The sequence below is a fragment of the Perca flavescens genome, chromosome 6, assembly GCF_004354835.1.
Source record: "Perca flavescens isolate YP-PL-M2 chromosome 6, PFLA_1.0, whole genome shotgun sequence".
Taxonomy (NCBI): domain Eukaryota; kingdom Metazoa; phylum Chordata; class Actinopteri; order Perciformes; family Percidae; genus Perca; species Perca flavescens.
In genome coordinates, this window is record NC_041336.1 from 34,316,719 (window position 1) to 34,344,051 (window position 27,333).

The 27,333-nt window shown below is 40.7% G+C and overlaps 1 protein-coding gene across 1 annotated transcript in view; it reads left to right on the forward strand.

Annotated features, from left to right (window-relative positions):
* Positions 1-27,333, forward strand: part of adgrb1a (adhesion G protein-coupled receptor B1a) — a 201,122-nt gene that overhangs the window by 138,645 nt on the left and 35,144 nt on the right. Inside the window, exons 18-25 of the mRNA XM_028580628.1 lie at positions 8,901-8,920; positions 10,637-10,758; positions 22,021-22,124; positions 22,272-22,374; positions 23,224-23,374; positions 23,468-23,537; positions 24,287-24,353; positions 26,718-26,803. Of these exons, the coding sequence (XP_028436429.1) occupies positions 8,901-8,920; positions 10,637-10,758; positions 22,021-22,124; positions 22,272-22,374; positions 23,224-23,374; positions 23,468-23,537; positions 24,287-24,353; positions 26,718-26,803 (723 nt within the window). The remainder of the gene's footprint in view (positions 1-8,900; positions 8,921-10,636; positions 10,759-22,020; positions 22,125-22,271; positions 22,375-23,223; positions 23,375-23,467; positions 23,538-24,286; positions 24,354-26,717; positions 26,804-27,333) is intronic.

A 27,333-nucleotide genomic window follows, 5' to 3' on the forward strand; every position in this document is an offset into this window, starting at 1 on the left:
GTAATACAATTATAGGAGAGTAGATGCAGTTCAGTGAGCAGGGGGCATGCTTGTTTACAAGTGTTTCTGAATAGAAAAAGGCTGCATTACAGGCAACAGCCTGCACACATTCTCCTGTATTTATATTCAAAGCATGCTAATCCATTCTAACTCACATACCAGCCAACTCACTAGCTATTTGTGATTACAGGACATTGATGAATACCCTGAAATGTTACCCCATATCTTGTGTATTTCAACGCCGGATGTCTCTCATTTTCTACCGGATGTCCGTCACCTTCCTCTTTCTTTGTGGTGGCATTCTAAACTCTGGTGGATTTATGAGGACTATGGTTAACTGCTCCTCAGATCTCTGCAGGGTAAATCCAGGCAGCTAGCTAGACTGTCCAATCTGAGTTTCTCTTGAAATGAAACGTCGTCAATATAAACTATGCTCCCCATGACTATTAACTGATATGTACAATCCATGGACACCAGACATTATGATACTATAAAGAGATTGTTGGCTGCCTGGACCGAAAGAACAAGGGGTTGTGGCCTTACCTTCCGTTCCGACCCCCAGGCGCCGTCCTTCCGCTCCCTACTGGCACGCCACTTCCTCGGCTTCCTTCGGCTTTCATTGACAGTTCATTTAGTATACAATGAAACGCGAACATAACATAAATGAATAAGGAGAAACGTCAAGTAGCTCAGGAAATGCTGATCTTCTCGTGCAGTCTGTTTGCCTCAACACATGTCCCAGACTGAACTCAACCCTCTGCTTTCATTTCTGCTTTGAGCCCTGTGACGCAGATAGGCCACACCCAAGAGGAACAATGCAGATTCTGTCCTGGTTGTGGAACAACAGACCAGCTCTTCACTCTCACAAGGATCCTGGAGGGAGCCTGGGCGTATGCCTATCCGGTCTACATGGGTTTTGTGGATCTGGAGGAGGCGTAAGATTGGGTCCCCCGGGAGATATTTGTGGGAGGTGCTGGGGTGTATGGGCTGAGGGGGTCCCTTCTCAGGGCCATCCAATCTCTGTATGACCAAAGCGAGAGCTGTGACCGGGCTCTCGGGAGTAAGTCTGACTTTTTTCAGGTTTCAGGTAAGGGTTGGCCTCCGCCAGGGCTGTCACCAATCCGGTTTGTGACATTCATGGACAGGATATCAAGGCATAGTCATGGTTGGGAGAGGATGCAGTTCGGTGGGCTGGGGATCTCATCGCTGCTTTTTGCAGATTATTTGGTTCTGATGGTATCATCAGTCCGTGACCTTCAGCCCTCACTGGATTAGTTCACAGCCGAGTGTGAAGCGGCTGGGATGAGGATCAGCACCTCTAAATTTGAGGCCATGATTCTCAGCAGGAAACCGATGGAGTGCCTACTCCAGGTAGGGAATGAGTCCTTACCCCCAAGTGAAGGAGTTCAAGTACCTTGGGGGCATGTTCGCGAGTGAGGAGACAATGAAGCAGGAGATTGGCCGGAGAATCTGCGCAGCGCGGGAGAGTATTACATTCACTTTATCACACCATTGTGACGAAAAGAGAGCTGAGGCAGAAGGCAAATCTCTCAATCTACCGTTTAATTTTCGTTTTCTACCCTCACCTATGGTCATGGCTGGGTCATGACCGAAAGAACCAGATCCAGGGTACAAATGGCCAAAATGGGTCTTCTCAGAATTCCCAGGAGTAGTTGGAGGGATTTTATCTCCACCCTGGTCTGGAATGCCTCGGGATCTCCCAGTCAGAGCTAGGGCTTTGACTTTTGCCCAAAAATCATATTCGAAGTTCATTTGTTTATTAATATTCGAATATATTTGAATATTTATTAATAATATTTTGACCATTAAATGCCTTCAGTAAGACCTACAGTGCCTTGCAAAAGTATTTACCCCCCCTTGACATTTTTCGTGTTTTGTTGCCTCACAACCTGGAATCTACATGGATTGTTTGAGGATTTGCATCATTTAATTTACAGAACATGCCCACAACTTTGAAGATGTTTTTGTTTTGTTTTTATTGTGAAGCAAACAACAAATAGGACAAAATAACAGAAAAAGTAAATGGTTTTCACCCCCCTTTGTAGAGCCACCTTTTGCGGCAATCACAGCTCCAAGTTGCTTTGGATAAGTCTCTATGAGCTTGCCACATCTTACCATTGGGATTTTGCCCATTCCTCCTCGCAAAACTGCTCCAGCTCCTTCAAGTTGGATGGTTTGTGCTTGTGAACAGCAATCTTTAAGTCTGACCACAGATTTTCTATTGGATTGAGGTCTGGGCTTTGACTAGGCCATTCCAACACATTTACATGTTTCCCCTTAAACCACTCGAGTGTTGCTTTAGTAGTGTGTTTGGGGTCATTGTCCTGCTGGAAGGTGAACCTCCGTCTTAACCTCAAATCACGCACAGAGTGGTACAGGTTTTGTTCAAGAATATCCCTGTATTTGGCACCATCCATCTTTCCCTCAACTCTGACCAGTTTCCCAGTCCTGGCTGCTGAAAAACATCCCCACAGCATGATGCTGCCACCACCATGTTTTACTGTGGGGATGGTGTTCTTTGGGTGATGTGTTGGGTTCGCGCCAGACATAGCGTTTTTCTTTGATGGCTGAAAAGTTCAATTTTAGTCTCATCAGACTAGAGCACCTTCCTCCATACATTTTGGGACTCTCTCCCACATGCCTTTTCGCAAACTCAAAACGTGCCATTTTGTTTTTTGCTGAAAGTAATGGCTTTCTTCTGGCCAATCTGCCATAAAGCCCAACTCTATAGTTGCGTACGGCTTATTGTCGTCCTATGTACAGATACTCCAGTCTCTGCTGTGGAACTCTGCAGCTCCTCCAGGGTTACCTTAGGTCTCTGTGCTGCCTCTCTGATTAATGCCCTCCTTGCCCGGTCCGTGAGTTTTGGTGGGCTGCCGTCTCTTGGCAGGTTTGCTGTTGTGCCATGTTCTTTCCATTTGGTTATGATAGATTTGATAATGCTCCTGGGGATCATTAAAGATTTGGATATTTTTTTATAACCTAACCCTGACTTGTACTTCTCAACAACATTGTCCCTTACTTGTTTGGAGAGTTCCTTGGTCTTCATGACAGTGTTTGGTTAGTGGTGCCTCTTGCTTAGGTGTTGCAGCCTCTGGGGCCTTTCAAAAAAGGTTTGTATATGTAATGACAGATCATGTGACACTTAGATATCACACAGATGGACATCATTTCACTAATTAAGTGACTTCTGAAGGTAATTGGTTGCACCAGAGCTTTTTATGGGCTTCATAATAAAGGGGGTGAATACATACGCACATGCCAATTTTCAGTTTTTCATTTCTAAAAAATAGTTTTATGTATATATTTTTCTCATTTCACTTCACCAACTTAGACTATTGTGTTCTGATCCATTACATACAATTCAGATTAAAAAAAACGTTGAACTAAAGGCTGTAATGTAACAAAATAGGTAAAAAGCCAAGGAGGGTGAATACTTTTGCAAGGCACTGTATATTGGTATATGTTGTGTTCTGTCCACCAGAGGGCAGTGTATCAGTCAATGTCAATAGGCAGGCAATAATGTTGTCAGAAGAAAAACACACTGAATTTTTAAATTAAAAGTCAGACCTTGGATTAAACACAAACAGTATGCTTTCGGGAGGAAGTTCGGAGCTTTTCACCGTAGCCTATGTCTAGCCTAAGCGGTCTAATGTTTATATTTGTGCGCTGGTGTGTGCGTCAAGCCGGCATGTGTGTGTGGTGTGGGGAGTGTAATAGCCGGGACACACTTAGCCGATTATCAGCCGTTAGACAGTCTGGTGAGGTCAGTGACTCAAATCGGTTCAGTGTTTCCCGTGCCATCGTCAGTCTGGGGGGCTGTCGGCGTTCATTTTGGCCGACCTGACATGTTCAGTCGCCGGCAGGGCAGTCGGGACTCACCCAGAAATGGGGAGCGGAATGAGGTGACTAGAGTCTCTCAAAATCTGACGAAAATCTTTTAAACTGACCTTTGTTGAGCTGAAATGAAGACAGATTCAGTAACTGCATGGCCTATTTCTCGCTTAAAATGTTCTCAGAAACATGTTTCAATGAACTATTTTAGTACAATATGAGATCGTATTCTGAACGGCCGCCATGACAGTCTGGCTTTGAATTTCCGGAGAAAACAAACCCATGTGACGCATTCGTCCAATCAGCTGCCGGTTTTAACTTCCTGGGCAACAATACAGATTAGCGCCGCCTGCTGTTATAGAGATGTATTATCTCTCGTCTCGTCTTTTTGGTGTGTTCTGTGGAACTTTTTGGACCAACACGGGGAGACTGATCATTTCGACTGGCTTTTCTGTCAACGGTCGGCTGTCGGCTATATGTGTAAGCAGCTTTAGAGTGAGAGAGTGACAGTGATTACCGGTAGCTTCAGAGTGAGTAGCAACTCTAGAGTCATAGTGAGAGGAACAAAGCGTCTCCCCTGTGTTTTCTGGCCATGGTGAGACATGTGTAGCAGGAAACGTTAACCCTCTCCTTGATTTCACGTTGTTTATGGAGAAGGAGAACCAGGAAATGAGTCGGGGGAAATGCAACGCTACCATGCCACGGCCAAGGGACGTGCATCGCCGCAACGTGTAGTTAGATTTTAAAATGCGTGAAAAAGCCTCATCTGAATTGAAAACAATGTTTACAAGCAAACACATTTACAAAAAATAACGGCCATAACAGGATCGAATATTAAGGGCTGCCTAATATTCGTTCGAATATCTTATTTTTTTAAACATTTGAATTATATTTGAATAACGAAGTTCGGAGTCAAAGCCCTAGTCAGAGCTGGTTATTGTGGCTTGGGAAAGGGAAGTTTGGGGTCGCCTGCTGGAGCTGCTGCCCCCGCAACCCAACCCAGGATAAGTGTTTGACGATAGATGGATGGTTAAATAAAGATACTGTAATGTCAAATAAGCATTTTTAAAGTTTAGGTGTTGGCTGATCTGCCCAAGATCCAACGCATTCAGTCTTAATCTTTGAATCTTATTGTATCACAGATAATCCCTGTATGTTCACATTATCATGTTACCTGGTAAGTAAACATCAAGTAGGGACCCTCCTCCTAGCTTTGTGCATAAAAAGCCCATGTTTCTATATTTCCTCTTTGCTGGCACACTGCCTTTCATCCATGTTGGCCTGCTCTTGGCAAAGGACATTCTTGCATGCGGAGCTGCTGGACCAGCACCTAAATTATCCAATTAGACGGTGGGGCAAGACTGTCTGCAGGCCAAGGTGAGGCCTAATCTTGTCAGCCAGACCGAGAAACTGCACCGAGTCCTAATATATTGGATTTCTGTTAGGGGTTATGTCCTAATATAAGCACCGAGTCACCTCCTGGGGCTAACGCTCTCTTTCTCTTACACGTACACAATGGTACTCACACGTGCGCACGCACACACACACACACACACACACACATATGCGCGCGCTCGCTCGACTAAACAGTCTGCAGTCTCTGTATGAAGTTATGAGACCAATTGATGTGTGAGGGGGCGGCTGTTAAATATTCTTGGTAATGAGCCTTTTTTGTTGGGTTGTTGCTGTTGTTGGGCTGGTTTACAGGTAGTCTATATCAACAACTTTTAATTTTCAGACAGATGTCCCTCGCCTTCCACTTTCTTTGTGTTGGTATTCTAAACTCAAGTCGATTCTGGAAACATCCGCAGAGCAAGAACCGACAATCAAATTATATTTATCTTTATTATTTTTTTTGTGAAATTCTCATCACACACTCAACACCTCTCATTTAGAAAGCAAACATTGTCACTCAAAGCACTGACCTAAAAAACATATTTTTCAGTATTCATATTCTGCACTGGCTGTAATGCTTTACTTTATGGGTCTGTTCCCTTCATTATCATTTCCTAATTATTTCCTAGAAAGCTTCCTGGAAAGGACAATTCCAGGAAAAACAGTAATTATAGAAAATAAGATGCTTTGCTCATTCTTCTTTTGAAATTGGCACACTGACTGGAATGGCAGCGGAGTAGGGCTGAACTGTATGAGGAAAATATCTAATTGCGATTAAATTTGACTGATATTGTAATTGCGATATGATTCACGATATTGGAGGGAGTGATCATTTTTCAGTCATCATTCTCATTTTCATTGAAAATTATGAAAATCTAAATAAATTAAAATGATTATAGTGTGATTTCTGTGAGGCTCTGTACCAAACAAAGATAAAATTCCCTCAAAGCCAAGTGGCTTTCTTGCTACAGGTTTATTTGACGCTTCTTCTCCAAATCCACCGTGAAAACTAAACACAGTATAATGAGAAAATAAAGACCACATTAGCTTAATATGAACATAGAATGACATGCACAGCATGTAAAATAACATTCACCAACGTAAAATACAGACACAAAACAACATATCTCATTGGCTGCATGCTGTACACAAGGGAATAGAGGTTTCCTTAGATCGCTGACATCCGCTATAACAAACTTAAAACTTTATCCGAGCATTAAATTGTCCGTGCTTTGCTTGCTGTTAGCTTGCTGACTCTCTCACTCGTGAGCATCCCACAAGGCCTTGCTTCAAAATAAAAGCACTTTACTCTTACTAAATAAAATCATGTAATGATATTAAATGCAATTTAAATAATTCAAAATTATGAGATTGTTTGAAAACAAATTATACACTATTATAACATCATTGCAACAATTACAAAATATGTTTTCTTTAGTCTGTAGGATAGGATTTGTAGGCTGGGACATCTCTGCAGCACCACAATACTTAATTCAGAATGGTTTGACACATATTTTGCCATTAACAAATAAAAAAGTCAAATGTACAAGACTGTGTACAGAAACGATCATAGACTTAAGTGGTATTAGCTCGCTCTAGCCATTGGCGGTACATTTTTGACGTTTTTTTCCAATGTTTTTGTTGCTTTGTTCTTTGATGGATAAGTTACTTTTTGGGGGCATTATGTTGACCAAGCTGTAAAAGAGAAGGGTATATGAGACATGCAATAATAGAGTAAAAGATGTTTGACTTTTTCGATGAAATTAAAGGATGTCTAGCACTTGATGTGAAGTTGAGTTTGACACCCCTGGTTTAAACATTATCACTAGAGCTGGAGACATGATATGGTATGTAGGGCTGGGCGATATGGTTGAAAACTGTATCACGATATAAGTTTTTCATATCGGTCGATATCGATAATTATTGATATTTTTTTATGACCTATTTAAAATAAGGACCAGGAGAAAAATATATTCAATTTAAACATTTTTATTTTAAACTTAACCCTGCTCTGATTATAATCCCCTCAGTTATAAAAGCAGAATTGTCAACACAACCATGGAAAACACTCAAATAATTCAAATGTAAACAGGTCTAAAATCACAATGAACACTTAACAATTATCTCTTAACATTAAGGTGCAAAATTAAAGAATAAGTAAGAAGTGCTTAATAAAGTGTCATAAAATAGTGCAAAGTGTTAGCTAAATATAAGAAACCTGAGAAGGAACTATTTTCTGCAGGTTTAGTGCTAGATTGGTAACCTGGCTTCTGGACAGTGCTCAGCATGTCTGCCTTCGTTATTTCTTTGTATCGTTTAGTAAGGCGCTGATGCAGAGTACCTCTCCATGGTGGTCTGCTGCTTGTGCCGTGTTGCAGCTGCAGATGTTGTTGGACGTTGATGGCGAATACGGCTGTGCTCCAAAGTGTGAGCGCGGCTAAAGTGGTAAAACAAGTTTATGGTATTACCAGTGTTGGTCTGACGACATTGGTCTGACTACGGTCAGACTTATAAAATCCCCAAAACTGCGATACTGACTTTTCCTGTTTTATCAACGATTTCCTCGCTCGCTGCGGCACTCACTTTCCACTCCACTCCGGTTCTGTTATTGAAGAACACGAGACAGCGATGTGGCGCAACCAAACATGATACTGTTACATGATTGGCTGTTAGAGTGTCACTCCCCACGTTGCTAGGTTGCCAGAGAGTGAGGGCCTTTGTTCATGCAACCAAACTTGATTCACAACCTCTGGTTTCTTCTGATGAAGAAAAACAAGTTATCGAACGTTTTATCGACCGCATTTTCTATTGATATTGATTATGTGTCTATCGCGATACATATCGTTATCGTTTTATCGCCCAGCCCTAATGGTATGGTATGATATTGATATGGAGACAATCAAATATCAACAGTATTGTTGACCAAATATAAAGATATAGATATTGCGGTGATATTGTAGGGTTGACTATTGGTGCTTCACAAAATATTAACACAATGAGAGTTTAGATAGATAATCATCAGTCATGTGGATATAATAACTACTGTAAGTGGGTAATGGTAAATAAAACTAGTAAGTCTGGTAAAGTTCAGAAAGTGACATCACTTTACTGTAATGCAGCCTTTAAAACCAGGAAACGTGTCATATTACAATATTACGATATACAAGATTTAAGACAATATCTAGCCTCATATATCGTTATTGATATAGTATTGATATATTGCCCAACCCTAATTATGGCTAATAATCATGGATTAAATGAAAATGAATGGGATTTTTATATCCGAGACCACACTGTTAAGCTCTATACGAATGCCTGAATTGAGTTGAAGGACTGAGCTTCTTTCAGAAAAAAGCACCACGACTATTGACATTTCAAGAACTTGCTAATGCCAGTGTCTGACAAATGAATTTGGATTCCAAATTCTGAATTACAAGTTTGAGTCAAAACCTACATGCTGCTCAACCAAGTCAAGTCCATCAGGTGGATGTAAATTTGTGCAAGTGTTAACCTGAATGAACTGCCAGGAACACGTCCATTCATTTTGCAATGTTTATAATCACGGTTCAATACAAGCATGTTTCTGTCTCTTTGTACACAAACAATGCTCTTCTGCTTCTCTTAAAGAGATAGTAGTCTCGCTTTGCCAGACCTTCCTCCACAGCGCCGCGGAGGAAGGTCTGTCTAGTCCACACAGCATTCTTTGGATGGAAGAAAAACATGCTCTGGTTTATTGGCATTTCTTTAAACCAATTATAATCGTCATGGAGCCACGGCGCTGCTGTTAAATAGCCTTGTGTTTTGGTGTATGTTCAAAAGTTGTTTTAGTCGTGCAACAGAAAACTCAGATTGGACAGATAGTCTAGCTAGCTGTCTGGATTTACCCTGCAGAGATCTGAGGAGAAGTTAACCATAGTCCTCACAAATCCACCGGAGTTTAGAACGGCATCAAAAAGAAAGAGGAAGGGGATGGACATTGGCGAAAAGACATGCATCCGGCGTAATTTCCTGTGGCACCGTAGCAATCCCGGAAGTGGAACGTCAAGGATATAGACTACAACACATGTAACGTTATCTTACCTGATGTGTTTTATCCAGTGATCAGCAGAGAAGCGAAAGAATGAGCGAGATCCTCTGCTGGTGTGAGTAACGTTACATCCCGGTACCACACACACAGACATCGTAGCTTCAGCGAGACGTCATCCATGCCACTTTGAAGTGTGTAGACTTTCCAATTTCGTATTTTCACAGTCTGATACTTCAACAGTTAACAATGAACTGAGACTTCCTTGACTTGCAAAACTATCTTTTAAACTGATGGACATCATATGTGTAATTCATGGCTCAATTCAAACAGGATAAATAAATAATTTGCCTCTCCCCATTCACCAACGTTCATATTTTTCCCATGGCTGTCCACCAGAAGGGTAGGGACCTATATAGCCTGAAACTGGTAACCCTAATGGAATTAACCTGATTAATAATTATCAAACTAAAACAAATGTGTATAATACTCAAGAGGGATGTGTGTAAAAACCCTGAGTATTATGTAGGTTATTTATTCAACCTGTGCTTTTTCTCTATTATAATATTATCTATTATCCATTGTCAGCAAGGTGTGATTGCTTGTTACCATGGAAACTCAGCTCTAATGGGCAGTATATTACAGTTTTCAGGTTTTGTCTTTGCTAAATGATCTGCCTGACATTTAACAGAAACAAATGAGTGCTAATTAATGGAACAGGTGAATTATACACACACACACACACACACACACACATATATATATATATATATATCATTAAAAAAATGCTTATAAAGGGAATACTATTTCAAAGTTAGGGGTATGGTTAACTAATAATAATGGGTGGGTAACATTTATTCAAACTTTGATTATGTTAGTAGGCTAGCCTGATATAGCCAACGTACTACTTTTCCAAAAGTATCATTATAAAATAAAAAATAGCCTAATAATAATAATAATAATAGCAAATGTAATAAATCGTTGGGGCTGTTGGCAGTGTGTTGGTATAATGTTTCCAAACAGAGAGCTGCAGCACGCCGCCTCGCAGGCTCCACATCGCCGCGTGCCCTTCGTCCTCTGCGCCGCCGACTGCAGCCTGCAGCCGGCTGGGAAGGGGACTCAATAGCCGGTGCAACGCGGTGGGATTTGAACCACTGTCTTTTGTTTTCTGCCTGGGCTGTCTGTATATTCACCGCAGCGCTTCTCTTCTGTGTGTGTGTGTGTGTGTCTCTCTCTCTCTCTCTCTCTCTCTCTCTCTCTCTCTCTCTCTCTCTCTCTCTCTTTCTGTGTGTGTGTGTGTGTGTGTGTGTGTGTGTGTGTGTGTGTGTGTGTGTGTGTGTGTGTTTCTCCCGTGCAGCTCCTCTCTGCTGGGATCCTGGTCTGCCAGGGGCTGCAAAGCCGTGCTAGTCGACTCATTCCGAACCAAATGCGTGTGTGACAGACTGTCCACCTTCGCCATTTTAGCACGGCTCAATCCCGAAATGGTAAGTCCGACAAACCTCCCTTGACTTCGTTGACGGTAAAGCTATCGTAGACGGTGTGTTTTTGTGTGTGTATGTGTGCGTGTGTGTGTGTGTTTATGTGTGTGTGTGTGTGTGTGTGTGTGTGTGCGGTTTAATGTGAATGCATCAGCTGTTTTTTTTCTGTCTTCCAAAGGGCGTCATTGTCATTACATATCAACAGATCCTCCCTCTCTCCCCCACCTTCTTTTTCTCTGTCTCGACATGCCAAAACCATGCTGCAAAAGGTTATTATAATCTTGCCAAGGAGAATGCTCTTTGGATTGGGGGGGTAGGGGGGTGTCTTTATTCATGTTGCACCTAGAAGGAGATAAACTGTCTGTGTTCCCAGAGAAAATGCACACAGGAAGGGCAGCACTGTTATGCTGTGTGCATTAAGATGGTGGTACACTGTCAGATGTGCTGACAGAGTGAGTGGGATTTAAGATCATGTCATAGCTGATGATCATTTATACCTGCATGTCCCCCAACACCCCCCACACCCCACCTTCACCAGCCGTTCTTGTTCAAATTGGCATATTTTCAAATATTATAATGTCAATGGCATCTCCATGGTTACCAGGCCCCATGGAGAAGGTGCTGCATGGCAATACAGTAATCTGAGAGAAGAAAAAAAAGACATTTTAATAAGACTACAGTCAGCTAGCTACAGTCAGAACACAGTTCCCTCACATTGTGGCTGTGCTGTGTGTTTGTGAGAGAGAGCATGTATGTTAAAACCACGGAAGTGCCTCCAACCTGCCCCAGTTTCTTTGGGGGAAAGGGCAGTGTCTTTGTGGGGAATTTTCATTCAGTGCGATTAGTTATTATTAGACTGGAAATTGCCTCGGAAGCAGTTTGCTCACTAGTTGTCCTGGTAACAGCATAGGCGCCAAAGCTTTCTTAAAGAAATAGGAGGCAGCATGCTGTTTCTCCTCCTTCCTGCCCAGCCTGGAAGGGAGGCTAGGCCAGGATGAGACAGCACGGTTTTATCACCTTCAGTCAAGCATTTCTGATTATTTTTGGCCAAGATAGTTGTGGTTTAGATCGAAGCATATGATGCAGAGGAAGGGGATGTGAGTTAAAGTGCTGCTGATGCCTTGATGATGGAGGCTGCAGTGGTGTGTGTTCCATTTGTGCTTTGTGCTCACTGCTGAAATGATTAGTTCATCAATTAATTAGCCGGCTGACAGAATTGGTCAATGACTATTTAAAGGAATAGCTCAACATTTTGGAAAGTACTCTGACGTACAACGCTGGAGTCAGGATACGTTTTTTTTAAGTATACACAAACGGATGTGTAACATGTCAATGTGTGGTTTTAAGGTGAAGTTAAATGCTGGAACTAGTTCTTGACAGAACACAGTTTATCCATCTGTCCAGCACTTCTGTGCAGCATCTCCAGCTATAGTGCAGGTGACTGTGTTTGCTAAACATAGGTTTTTGCTATTGGTCTCTGTATCTCTGATGATAATTCTATAATTCTAATTCTATAAACAACCATAGATAACTTATTGACTCACTATTTAATGATTGTTTTTTATTGTTTTTAACTATGCCTGCAAGGTAGGCAATCTCAGTATTGCGTGTGTGTGATTTGTACTATGCTATCTGCTGCACAACAAATTGCCCCATTGGGGGACAATAAAGTAACTTGAACTACCACACGTGGCTAATTCAGTTTGACGACACGCCTCTGACAAGCTGCATCCTGTTGTTGTTGGCCAATTAAATCCACAATGCAACAACCCCGACACCATAAATTGTTGTTTTTTACCTTTTGTATTTAGGCTTTAGCTCTTCAGCCTCAGTCTGATTGTGTCTAAGCTGTAGAGGTGTTGGTAGTAGGAGTTAGGGTGTTACTTAGGTTGCCTTCACGCCTGCCTTGTTTGGTTCAGAAAACCCAAGACGTTATAAATTTGGTGTTGCTCCATTATTTCTGAGACCAGAAGTGTCCGCAAGTTTCGGATATTCTGTCCAATAAACGAGCGACCGTCTCGATTGCGTGACGTGTGTCTACAGTGTTTGGTGTGTTTGACAAAGTGTAGTGTGAAAGCAAACCCAACCAAATGAAAAATGCAACAATGTTGCAACTTCAACCCCGAATCACCCTCCGAACTATCAAGGTGAAAGCACCTTTAGGGCGTTTTCACACATCAAAGTCCGAACCAAGGTTCATGTTTTTGTTACACTGTATACATTTGATCCGGTAAGTTTTCGTTTCACACTGCAGTTATGCAAGCGCACTAAAGATCTCTACGTGACAAAACTACGTCCTGCCGTCATCACATAAGTGAGCTGCGTCTCCAGATACTTATATTCACTTTTACTCACAACATGCTAACCGGCAACATAGGATTCCATTCACTACGCTAAGCTAACTAGCGGCGGCGCTTCCGGTGTTGCACCGGACTAAAACAATGCATGCTCAAAAAATGCCTTGGCCACCTAACTATAGCTAGGGGAGACCGTGATAAGCCCTATTTCAACAAACCGTGGCGTATCCCTTTAACAAATAAACTGCTGATGTATTCTCTGCTCTGATAGCCGACAGCTGTCTGGTCTGAGCGCATTCACCGTAACGCTCTCTCACTTTGCACCGAGCTATTCCTTAAAGGAGCTTCCCCGGTCTTGTAACACAAGGAGAGCCTGCCAGAGCTTCTTGTATTTGGTCCAAAAGTCCGAACCATCCAAAAAATGCTTTCACACTATAAACGAACCGGACCATGGTTCAGTTTGGTCCGGACCGAGACCACCTCTTTTTATTGGATCAAAATTTGGTCTTTTGATCCGGACCGTGGTCCGTGGGAGGTTTCACACCTGTAATTTTGGTTTGGATCAAACTAAAAAGTCTGAAAGTCCGGACCAAATAAGATATGTGTGAAAACGCCCTAAGTCTTCACTTTGTGTCATACAGCCAGGCTAGCTGTTTCCCTCTGCCTCCAGTCTTTATGCTGAGCTAACCACATATTGTATCCAGCTTCAGCATCATACATGATGTACAGATATTAGATTGTATCAATGGTGTTATAGGGCTTGGAGATTGCAATGAATGGTTACAGCTGGCCTGTTGCTTCTATTCATTGTATATTGAATATCTTTTTTTGGGGGTGTTTTACTGTTGGGGAGTCATTAGGGGTGTCATTTTAATAGCCATCTTCACTTTTCCTCTTTGTTTACTCTGATGTTTACATTTAAAACTTTGAACGGCCATGCTAGAGTCAACAGGAGACTGCTGGGTTGATTTTCCTATCCTAATGAACGACTCGTAGTCATGAGATGGTCTTGTTAGCTTGAGCTCAACTTCTCCACCTTTTCTTCAGGGTTTACTCTGATGTTTACATTTGAGACTGGCAAGTTGATTTCCTCATCCTTATATAGCCACCATCACCGTCCAACAGCAACCACATCAGGGTTTTCCCTGGTTCAGAATGGGCCTTTGGGGGGGGACTACGCACGGCAGTAAGCATGAGCTGTCTGCGTACAGTAAAGGCAAAGAGTCTGCGTTACCTTGTTTGACAGAAATATATGCATTTTCCTGTTATTTCTGACAATTTGATAAACAGAAATGTTTATTGTGATTGAGTAAATAAAACCCCAATTAACAAAACTGGTTAAAAAAATAATATCCATATTTAAATAAATCACTGGGAGAGTCCGGTACATGCTGACTCTGGAGATAAAACTGAGATTAGCTCTCATATTCAAGTTTATGTTATCGTAAACACATTTGAAAAGGATTTGAATTGCTATTTTTATTCTCAATTCTCCCCTCCCTGCGAGCTGCAGTTTATGTCCCCACTGACACGTATTGGCACCATGACTACTAACAACATCTGCATTTTGTTGTGTACCGATCAAATGACCACGGCAAACAAAAAAGTTCAATGACCTTTATCCATTTTATTTATAAGGCCGCTAGCATGGCTGCATACTTTTGGACTTAGATAGATTCAGATACAGGCACATCAGCGAATTATGAATATAGACTAATAATCATTAAAGATTAAATTAAAGATACTGCCTAAAATGCTGGTATCAGTATCGTAAAGTACTGGAGTTTATGCACAGATTCGATACCACGTGATTTAGCCCCGGATAAAATCAACTTCTTTTTCTGTAATGACTGACTGTCAAGCTGGATAATAAAAGAAAGTTTTATGGCGTTCATTGTTTCTGTTTGTTCATTTTTCACAAAAAGTTTAACCTGAGCCACGCTGTACAACAAATATATAAATCATATCACATCCATACAGAGATAGTAGAATACAGCTGTTAACACATAATGAAATATATGGCACACTAGTATCGGATCAGTTGATACATAAGTTCAGGTATCGGAATCGGTATCAGGAAGCAAAAAATGGTATTGAACCATCTCTAATAATTATCAGTGGACCATTACTGGGGCGTCCTCAGTTTGCTGTGGTCCCTGCAGCCTGCCTACACCTGTTCACAGCTCTGTAGCAGCCTGGAGGCCTCACACGCCCCGGGGGAAGCTAAACTGTGGCAGCTCCTTCTGGCAGAAATAGAGGAAAAGATGAACTCCTCTCTTTCCTCATTCTGCTGTCCCTTTTTCCTCACATTCTGTTAATTTGTGAGACAACCATGGATACCATGCTAATTATTCCTACTGCAACACAGTAGCTTCTAAATGGCCCTCTCGTCTGCAGCTAGCCTCCGACAGCCCCAGCATGATAAACACCCCAACCTCTTTTTTTCCCCCTCTGCCTTCCCCCTCGCTCCTCTCATCCTTCTTTCCCTCTCTCCTCTACCCCTCAGTCATTCCATCACACCATTTTCATCCTCAGTTGCTGCAATATATTTTAGCTTCCCTCTGCTTACTACGTCTCGCACTCCCTTGCTGCCACCTCTTGTGTCCATTTTGCTCAGTCTAACTTCGCTGCAGGCTTTTAGAAGAATAAACTGTGCAAATAAAAATGCATAGCAGTCAAAAGAGCCAAAACCTGAGCCCAGTTTACTGCCACTGCTAGACTTGTGTGTGTTGAGGGGGAGGAGGATGAATGAACGTGCTTGTGCTTGTATCATTTTGGATGTTGTAAGCCTGCGTTAAGCCTTTTCTTCAGTTTGAATGTGCTGTCAGGATAGATGCAGTGACAAAGCCTCTTTTGGCCAATTAGCCCACATTTTTAAGAGTAACAAGTGAGTAAACAGGACTGACTGAGGCTTGCAGGGCTACAGGCCAATAGAGTGTCATCATACTCCTTCAAGGATAAATGTATTTGTGTTTCCTCTATGACGGGGCACCATATATTGTTGGTAGTCATACATAGGCAACTGAAGCTGCATGCAATATTGCTTTATTTCAAAGATGAAGTAGATGTTTATAGAAGATAATTATCAGTTATGTGGCCTGAATGTTGTATTCAGAGTTGGTCACTTAAGCTGGCCAATTTAGAAGAATAGTATAACATTCAGTGAAATATGCTTATTCTCTTTCTTGCTGAGAATCAGAATCAGAAATCAGAAAAGGGTTTATTGTCAAAGTAAGTTATACCTACGTAGGTCTAATTGTCAATTATTTTACATAATCACTGTTATTTTCTAACATTAGCTAAGGTGCTATAGGGTGTGACTGTTGATTTTGTTTAGATATGCCAAATTATTATTCTATAAGTATATGGTCAGACTGTTGAGCTAAAGCTATGCTAGTTGTTCACACACGTTCATAGCAACAACAATAAGAAAGGGGGGGGTGCAGTTAGACAGACATTCTTTTTTTATGATAATAAAGTGGCGTGGTTAACTTTATAGGCTTTGAACTTGTGTTACAACATTATCTGGGTCACATGACAGTGATATATAACCAAAAGATTTATCCTGGAATTCACTCCAAACTTTAATTTGTCTGAAAAAGTAATAACTAAATAAATATTTTAAAATTTGACTGAAATAGACAATTATATCGGTAATCGCAATTATTTCTGAGACTATTAATTATTCCGCAAAATATGGAATTGTTACAGCTCTACACCTATGTGGAATTTGCCTTGGTGAATGGTACATATTAAACATGAATAAGAAATAAACAATAAATACAGAAACATATATATATATATATATATATATATTTGTTTATGTGTATATACCAAATAGCGTCTTTAGCATTTTAGCATTAAATGTTAAATAGAGTTAGAAGAGTATCGGTGTCACTCTTATCTCATCTGTAAGGAAAGTGTGTAGCTGGAGCCAGCAGCTGGAACATCTTAAAGTGATGGTTCGGAGTAATTTCACCCTAGGGTCCTTTGCACCATGACCTCGAGCCAAACACCCCCAGAAGCTTTTTTCACCTGGGTCTAACATTGGGAGAGTTAGCGTAGAGTAGCGTTATCAGCTGAATAGCTTAGCGCAGGCGCTAAGGGACCCACGTTTGTATCTCGTAAGTTACCCCACTAATAATGCCCGAAATGATACCAAACTTTTACACTAGTACATATAGGTTATGCACTCATAAAACGATGGATTGGAAATTTTGTAAGTACACCAGAAGTTTATGAACAATTGCCTCCTCTCTTGTGCTCTCTGTTGCTGCTGCTGCTGCTACCTGCAGTTAGACGAATGCTTAGGGCCGTCTACAAATTACTACACCGAAAAGAGATACAACAAAAATATTGATTAATTTAACGATTAAATAAGGTAATGTCTCCAAACTTACCTCAATTATTACTTGTCTCCTGCTAGTTATACTACAGCACTTACTTAAAAAAAAAAAGTTAAATTAATAAGTATTTTTGTTGTATCTCTTTTCGGTGTTGTAATTTGTAGACTTACTAAAGAAGATTCTTTTTGTATTCTTTCCACCTCTGCTTTTACATATCCATTGATAGTAATTGATACCAGTGCATCTTGTTTAAGCAATCATATTTGTTTGCTGCGAATATTGGCAGCAGCTTCATCTGATAGACTTCTGAAGCAAATGACATCCCGTGGACATCCTCAGTGGTGGGAGCTGGCGCGTCCCCGTCTCTGCTCATGTGGAATAATGCATTCTGGTCACTTTATTTCGGGATGCTTGTCGCTTCTTGTTTTGGACGCTGCGTGAAACTCCCAGCTGAAGCTCTGTCATTGGCTGAGGAGGAAGTAAAAGTTTGTCTTTCTCAGCAGACGCCTTTCTGTTCCATTGCACACCCCCCCCCCCCCCCCCCCCCTCTCTTTGCTTTTAGAGAAGGAACTCACTGCAGTGCAGATTAATCAGAGGGATTTAATTAACTTGGCCCTGGCACACGCATCACACCTGGAGACAAGACAGGCTATAAACTCAGCCAATTATCTCCTTCTAGAAGGGAAGTAGGTGTGTGTGTGTGTAGGGGGGGACCTCATGTCCTGGTTTTTTCATGTTTCACCCCCCACCAACCAAAAAGCTTATTTCATTAAACTGTCCCTCACTCATCTTGACTCATTTTACCTGCCAAGGGATGGTGTGTGGTGTTGTATATGGTTGTGAATAGTTTCAGGGCGTTTTCACACCAGTTTGTTTGCTTTGGTCCGAATCAGTTGATGAGTTTATAAACTTTTAGTAATTTCCCCCTTGGTTTGGTTTGGTTTCACACCTGGAAAAATCCAAGCGTACCAAAAGGCGTCATTACAAACAATGCAAGAACGTTCTCTCGAAGAAAGTAAAAACAGGAAGAAGGTCCTGTGTTCTGGACGTCTCCATGGTCAAACCAGCTCATTTTATTTAAATAATGCGACATTCTCACCGAGACTTCGCTCTGCTCTGCCGGCATCTGTAGGAATCTGAGAAAGCGATTTGATTGCTAAGATTGGAAAACTAAAATATCTCAAGCAGTTCATGCATAAACACACAGCCTTACACAAGACCTATGCACCCTGCTGCAGCTGCCATGTTCCAGTGTAGCCATGACAACTAAGACAATGTCTGCTGTAGCATGGGGATGGTGTTAAGCTGTCAGGGTTTAGGATAGGAAAGAATGCCAGGTCTATATTATGTGTATGTTTGTTAGGTGAAGGCATGCATCACTGTGTGTGTGTGTGTGTGTGTGTGGGGGGGGGGGGGGGGGGGGTTATTCATGATTCACCTTGAAGTCACCTTGCTATGCAACAGAGGCACAGAAAGCAGCCAGCCTGCCGACCTTTCTTCAGCCGTTGATACCAGACGCTAGGGCTGTGTAAATTACAGAATATTTCGAGAAAATCATCATCAAAAGCATAATTTTGCTCATTACCTTTTACAAGTAAAGTGTTCTGAATGGAAAAAAAGGTTCATATGGGAAATATTTCAACTTTTTCACTGTTTTGTAAGTTCAATAAATGCACATCTTTCCAAAAGTCAATGAGTAATTGTGTTAAATAATTGTTAATTCAATATTGACCAAAAATAATCGTGATGATGATTTTTTTCCATAATCAAGAAGCCCTACAGATACCTGCATGTACATTTTGTGTGTGTGTGTGTGTGTGTGTGTGTGTGTGTGTGTGTGTGTGTGTGTGTGTGTGTGTGTGTGTGTGTCGCACAAAAAGTATTCACTGCATAATTTTGTCAGGGTAGAAAAGCCTCTCACTGAAAGATATAGCAGTGTTGAGTTCACAGCTCACTTAGGCAGTGCTGGTTTCTTCTGGTGTGTGTGTGTGTGTGTGTGTGTGTGTGTGTGTGTGTGTGTGAAGTCATCTCGTTAACCTTTACAACCCCACTTACCACCTTAAACACTCTTCTGTACAGCCAGCCGGCTGGGCCTACCCGCTCACACTCTCTGACTTAAATCATCTATCTGTGAGTCTCAAAGGCAAATCTTTCAAGTCTTTCAAGTTAAATGATGAAATGCCATTTTCTATAGTGTCGGCATTATTGTCCACAGCAATACATGATAAAAGCCAAGGCTAACAAGTCCACTTGCTGAGTAGCTGCTTTTCTTCAGAGAGCATCCTCACACTACGTGGTTGGAGTTTTTACTCACCAGCAGTGGTTACACCTCTCACCTTGTTGCAGTGATACAGAAGTTAACGTGTGTCAGTATAGACTATAAAAAAATAATAGCATCAGTGACATTACCTATTGGTTCGTGGACTACCGCTTTGAAGCCAGGAGTTTGGCATTTTGGCTGTCGCCATCTTGGTATTTTGGCAACAAGTAAACATAATTGGACGGGGCTAAGCCGTCTTTGGTTTCAGTAGTCTCACATTGCCAGACTTATCTCAACAGCGCTGCAGAGGAAGGTCTGGCTAGTCCACACAGCATTCTGGGATAGGAGTAAAATGTGCTCTGGTTTATTCACATTTCTTTAAACCAATCATAATCGTCTTGGGCGGCGCTAAGCTCCAGACGGAGCCACGCTGCCAATAATTACCCTTATCTTAGTCTATATCCACGACGTTCCATTTCTGGAATTGTTCTCGTTCTGCCGGAATTTCGGATGTCCGTTTTCAGATTTTGTTTCCGTCACTTTCCTCTTTCTTTGTGTTGGCGTTCTAAACTCCGGTGGATTTATGAGGACTATGGTCTCCTCAGATCTCTGCAGGATGACTGCTACATATCAGCAGCAGCAGTTTAGATTCTCTCAAAGATTAGTGAGATCAATAAGGAAACTGGTGTTTTTGTCTGAGAACTTTGGCCTACTGCAAAGCATCAGAGACTGAGCTGATGGTAAGGGAAATGTAGTCCACTGCTGCATTTGAACCATGAGTGACCCAGTTAGGAGGTGAGCTCTCAACAAATCGAATCAACAGGGAATTTGTCTGCTTTTGTATTCATCTGCTGACAGCTCCTGTCAAAGTCTGTACACGCCACAGATCTGCAAGGCCTGGCCAAAGTTTCCCTCTGACCTTTTCTGCAGTGATGGTTTCACACTGACTACAAGAAATCATTCCTACCACAGGCAATACAACTTGTTAACACTTCATCACTGAGTGTTAGATAAGACTCATATACAATACTGCACTAAGTGTTATTTGCACAAACAGGTTTTACTTACATCTTTATAAATACTATTTAACTTGTTGTACATCTTTATTTGCCACTTGCCACTAAACATTTGTACATTCTTTCTTTTTGTATTTTTTTTATCTTTATTTTTGAATAGTTGTTCTTGTATTCTATCCTATTGATTATTTCTTGTATATTCTGTATGTGTGCTGTGTCTGATAATTTGCTGCTATAGCACTGACATTTCCCAATTTGGGATCAATAAAAGTCTATCTAATCTATCTATATATATATATATATATATATATATATATATATATATATATATATATATATATATATATATATCTAGGGCTCCACAATATATGTTATTTTAATTGTTATCGAGATATCAACTGGCGCAATAAACACATTGCGAATGTCGTGAAAGAGTTTTTGTGTTGGTTGAAAGAAAATATCAGCAGAAAAATGCACTTTAAAACTGTCATTTTTTTAATGGTGCCTTATATATTTTCACATTCAATGTTCATTTGTTAGATTAAAGAATGTTGGAAATGATTTCCTTTCATTTGTTTTTATTAACAAATGAAATTACTGTTGTTAAATTCACCAAGCAATTTGTTGTATTTTAGCAGAATACTGAAAGCAGCAGAACTGAGTACACTTGAATATCTGTTTATTTATAACGAGTAATATCGTTATCGTCATATTCAACAATGTTATCACATATTTTCCTCATGTTGTGCACTCCTAGGTGTCAGAGGTGTCAAGCCTTTTCACTATACTATTTCAATGCATCATACTCTTCATATAGACCAGGGGTGTCAAACATGCAACCCGTGGGCCAGAACCGGCCCTCCAAAGGGTATATATAAAAGGGTCCACTGGATGACTTTGCAAAGTGTGAAAATTGCAGAGAAGTAATTCATTCTAATTCCAAATTTACCACTTTAATCTCAGAGAATGTCCAAGTTCTTTTTCCTTAAATTTACAACTATAATCTTGTCCTTGAGTTTTTTTCTCTGAATATTTCCCCTCTCTCCCGTAACATTATTAATATTTTCTACCATGGCCTTTGAACGCTGTCGTAGCAGAAGCAACTTGCGTTTGCCAACATCAAACTGACAAGAGACTCTGTGGCAGATACAGTTTCTGATATTTCTGAAGTGGTTTACTGGTCCGGCCTACTTGAGATCAAATTAGGCCCATGAACTAAAATGAGTTTGACACCCCTGGTATAAACACTGTGATCAGCATATGAGTCATGATTGCATCATTAAGGCCTTGGAGACATGGCTGCAGCACTTTTTTTTCACATTCTGTGTTCTCTTTTTTTTATTTTTTAGAACATGGATAAGACACAGCTTCCGTCCGTGACGCTGATTGTCGGCTGTGGAGTGTCTTCACTGACATTGTTGCTGCTCATCATCATCTATGTGTCTGTCTGGAGGTGAGATAAAGCATCTTGCTCTGGAAACATTTAGCTTTGTGCTATGGAATTTGTTTCCTTTTTTTTTCTAATCAAATTGCGATTTTTCTGCCAGATTACGATGCAATTTTTGAGGCAGCTTTTTTTTCCTTCTTTTTTGTCCTGCAGGTACATTCGGTCTGAGCGCTCAGTCATCCTCATTAACTTTTGCCTCTCCATCATCTCCTCCAATGCCCTTATTCTCATTGGACAGACGCAGACACGGAATAAGGTGAGGAACAACGTATCTGTTTATGTATATTAGCATTTACTTGATGACTTATGATGACAGTGATACTAAGGGTGTAGTCTCGCAATGCCAGACCTTCCTCCACAGCGCTGTGGAGGAAGGTCTGGCTAGTCCACACAGCATTCCGGACGGGAGAAAAACCTGCTCTAGTTTTTCTGCGTTTATTTAAAAGCAATTGCAATCGTCTTGGGCGGTGCTAAGCAGCGGACGGAGCCACGGTGCCTCTGCAAAATAGCCTCGGGAAGGAACTTGTTTTGGTGGACGTGTACGTTCAAAAGTTGTTTTAGTTGTGTAACAGAAAACTCAGATTGGACAGAAATTACAACACAAAGAAAGAGGAAGGTGACTGACATCTGGCCAAAAATGAGGACATCCTGCGGAATTTCCTGTGGCACCGGAGCAATCCCGGAAGTGGAACATCGTGGATATCGACTACTAAGGGTGTAAATCTTCACTGGTCTCACGGTTTGATTTGATTATCCTGTCAACGATTCAAATTGTTTCGATATCACGATGCATCGCGATATATTATTATATATATTATATATTGCCATTGCAATTTCAACAAATTCAAGCAGTCAGATATACAATATGAACTCTTCCAAGAGCAGAGAAAAGGCAAAAACAAAAAAAAAGCTGCGACCGGAAAGTCATCAAGAATCATATAATAATCAATTATGGTCTGTCACTGCATCGATGCAGAATCGTCCAGGACCGCATCGTGATGCAATGATTCATTGTAACACCCCTAAGTGATGCAGTTTGTCTGATTCATTGAGCATCTCACTTGTTGCTTAGTTTGTTTTCTCTGTCTCGTCTCTGTTGTTTCAGGTCTTTTGCACCCTAATTGCTGCATTTCTTCATTTCTTCTTCCTGTCCTCGTTCTGCTGGGTTCTGACAGAGGCGTGGCAGTCCTACATGGCAGTGACGGGCCGCCTCAGGAATCGCATCATACGCAAGCGTTTCCTGTGTCTCGGCTGGGGTGGGCCTTCTGTCTGGTGTCCATCATACCGTTTGTCTTGTCTTTCTTATCTCCCCTGCGTTAATGTGCATTTTTATTTATCTTTCCTCCCAGGTCTCCCTGCACTGGTAGTTGCAATCTCAGTGGGATTCACCAAGGCAAAGGGATATGGAACACCAAGCTAGTAAGCAGGCTTTCCTACAGCCGGTACATTTACTCCAGTACTGTACTTAAGTACACATGTTGAGCTACTTGTACTTTACTTGAGTCTCTTCTTTTCATGCCACTTTCTACTTCTACTCCGCTACATTTCAGAGAGAAATATTGTACTTTTTACTCCACTACATTCATCTGACAGCTTTAGTGTCTTCACAAATTCAGAGTTTTGCACACAAAACACATGTAGTTTATATAATACAATGTTTTATTATTAATTAAACTAGCCAGCAGTTTATAGACAACAAGTAGGCTTCAGCTGAAATGATAGACCATTAAACACTTGGTTGATTGACAGAACTGTTTTTATCGTTATTTTTCTGCATTGAGTACTTTAACTTTCACATTTTCCTGATGATACTTACATACTTTTACTTACATTATCAATGCAGGACTTTTTTTTTTTACAGTTAGTACTTTTACTTATGTAAAGCATCTCAAACTTCTTCCACCACTCCCTATATATACCTCTTAAACTTTTTATGCAGGGATATTACAAATGGTTTGGGTTGATGTCTGCTGCATATTTAACCTCTCTTTTTTTCTCTGTCTCATATATCTTTTACCATCCTCATTCTTGCCATGTCCTTTACCTTTCACCTCATTCCATGCCTCCTCTTTACAACCCTTCACGTTCACCCGTTGTGCCTCGCTCCTCCATCATTTCCATTTCTTCTGATCATGTCTTTCTACGTTTGGTTTCCCTGCTCCGTGTAGCTGCTGGCTGTCTCTGGAAGGAGGTCTTCTCTATGCATTTGTTGGACCTGCTGCAGCTGTTGTCTTGGTATTTCCTCTTTCCTCTACACTTCTGCACTAATTCAGATTTAGACCAATAGCCCCATATATATCAAGCATATTTAGTCTGCATATATCTATGCAGGGATTTAGAACAGTAATGATATTAACAACCTTTAACTGTACTTTCATTTAAAAATAGTAAAACATATAATGCAAGGGATAATAAAAACATAAGTTTAAATAAAACACAATATTAAAATGGGAAAGCAACCAACAGCCAGTCAGCCGCCATTGTGAATAAAACTCTCAGAAACATATGACCATGATATATAATGGTGTTCACAGTTCATTTACAACATTTAACATTCAAGGTGCTACCTCGTTATTTTTACCTATCATTGTTGATATAATACAAAATATAAATAAATAATATATATATATATATATATATATATATATATATATATATACAGTATATCTAAGAAAGGTACTTCAGTTTAAGAGTAAACAAATTCCCTGCTTCCTCCTTTTCTTCTCCACCTACTTCTTCCCTTGTCAACTTTGTTATTTACTTCCCTGCCTTATCCTTTCCTTGTCGCCTTTCTCCTTGACTGTCCTGCTTCTTCATTTCCTTGTCTACTTCCTCCTTTACTTCCATGCTTCTTCCTTTCCTTGTCACCTCCCTCCCAATAATTCCCTGCCTCTTCCTTTACTTGTCAACTCCTCCTTTACTTTACTTCCCTGCCTCCTCCCTTACCTTATTTACCTCACTCTTTTCATTTCCTGCTTTTCTTCCCTGCCTCCACCTTAACTTTCTTACTTCCCCCTTTCCTTTCTGCCTTTTCCTTTTCCACATTTACCTTCCATCTTCCTTCCTTACCTTTTTCTTTTCTTCCCTCCCTCCCTCATCCTTTCCTCATTTACTGCCTCTTCTCCTCTCCTTCTTTTCCTATATTTTATATACATCCTCTTTTCCTAACACTGAGATATTATTTATGCTATATGGTTAAGTATTTCTAGTGTGTCAGGTTATGTTTTTGGGCATCTGCTTATTTAAAAAAACATGATCAAAACGAGCTAACGTTAGCTAAAGTGTCCAATAAGTACAGTATAGATAGTTTATTTTACAATGTTGGCATTAAAGATTGTATATAAATATTAAATAATAAGTTATTTAAGCACCCTGTATTTGTTTGGTGTACAACACAGACAACCACTATTTGATCTTTTATACCATAACCCTAAGAAAAAACTAGCTTCCTGTTGGCTGACAAGTGTTTGTTAAAATCCAATATTAGGACACCTCAAACATAATTAAAGTGCATTTTGATCACTGTTCAAAGTCACTGTTCGAGCAATAACAAACCTACATTAACTATAACATAATACTACTGTTTTACGTGCTTTCAGTAACTGTCAATGGTATGTTTAATAATGCGCTCCCAAGTTAAACCAGTATAGTACATAATGGACTGCAGCAGTTACATGAATGAATATAAGCATAGCTAGGGTTCCGTTTACCATTTTTACAGCTGCTGTTTAAATTAGAACAGTGCCATAAAATCATATAGAGACAAATTTATATAGAACTATTCAGCCTACATCTGGGGGAAATCACTGCCAAACCCTGGCAGCACCCAGTCTGCAGCGACAATATGTCCTTGTTCCTCTCATCAAATCCATTAGCTTCAGTTTCAGTGATTCTCTTCCCAGTGTTTCTTTCCCACCTACAAGTAAACAACTTATTTTGGGTGTTTTTTTACACAGGCTGCTCCTCTAATAAAGAGCTTCTGCTCCAATTGCCACCCATACTGGAAGCCCGGCCCACTCTGAACAGCACCAGAGTGGCTTGTACGAGGGATTTTCATAGGCTTTGAAGCAGTAAAATGATAGAAATCATAGTGCGTTCCATTTACCTCGGAAGCCGGAGCCGGGAATGACATCACACCCGAGTTCCATTTACAAGTTAGATTTTTAGCTCAGGGTACTTCCGAGCTCGGAAATCCGAGGTCAGGTGGCATGTACAAATGGAACGCACTATCACTACAGTCAAGGACACCCCCTCCCACACCTTTGAATTCACAAGTCTTATATTTTTTTTCAGCACACTGTCTACGTTCTAAAATGTATTAATATGTTAGCAATCCATCCTTTCAGCCATCCTTTAAGTCTCATGCTTCATTGGGTGCCTGATAGTTTTTATCACTAGCATTTAAGATTACAGTGCAGAGCCTACAGTAAGTATGCGTGTGAGCGTGAGATATGGCATTTATGTGTATGCTGCCATCGTCCTGTCATAACGAACATCATCATCACCATCCATCCATCATCGTCAGAGTAGATCTGCATGTTCTGAAGTAATGGAAGTGTCTTTGCTCTGATTTAATCATGTGCCTCTTCTCTTTGGCAGGTTAACATGGTTATTGGGATTCTCGTTTTTAACAAACTGGTGTCCAAAGACGGCATTACTGATATGAAACTAAAGGAGAGGGCGGGGTATGCCTTATACCACACATCCATTTTACACATTGACCTATAACCAGCCTGATAGCTCAGCCAAAGGGGGAGGGACTAGCGCAGTGATTGGCTCCTTGCCTGAAATGATCATTGGCCATCATTTCAGACTTTGGCAAATTGGTTGAAGATGACACTTATTTTTTAACACCAGGAAGATGAAGAGGACAAAGAAAAAAGTTTTTTTAAAATTTAGAAATGTGACTGAATTAATCAAACATAAGAGAACATGCGTTTTCTCATATAGCTAAGCCTATTATTAATGCTGGAGGATAGAAGAATGTTATAAAGACCCAGAAAGATGTGGGGAATGGTTGTCTGGTTATTGGTCCTGCACAGTCTGAGCAAGATGATGACTCATCTCATTGCTTTCTTTTAAGTTTTCAATTGTGTCACATTTTCCTCCAGCTGCTCTTTGTTTGCAGGTGTTGCTATTGATGTAAAGTTCTGTAAATCCATCCGTGTCTTTTTTCTCCTGTTTGGTTATTTCTAGTAGAGGGAAGCAGGGCTTT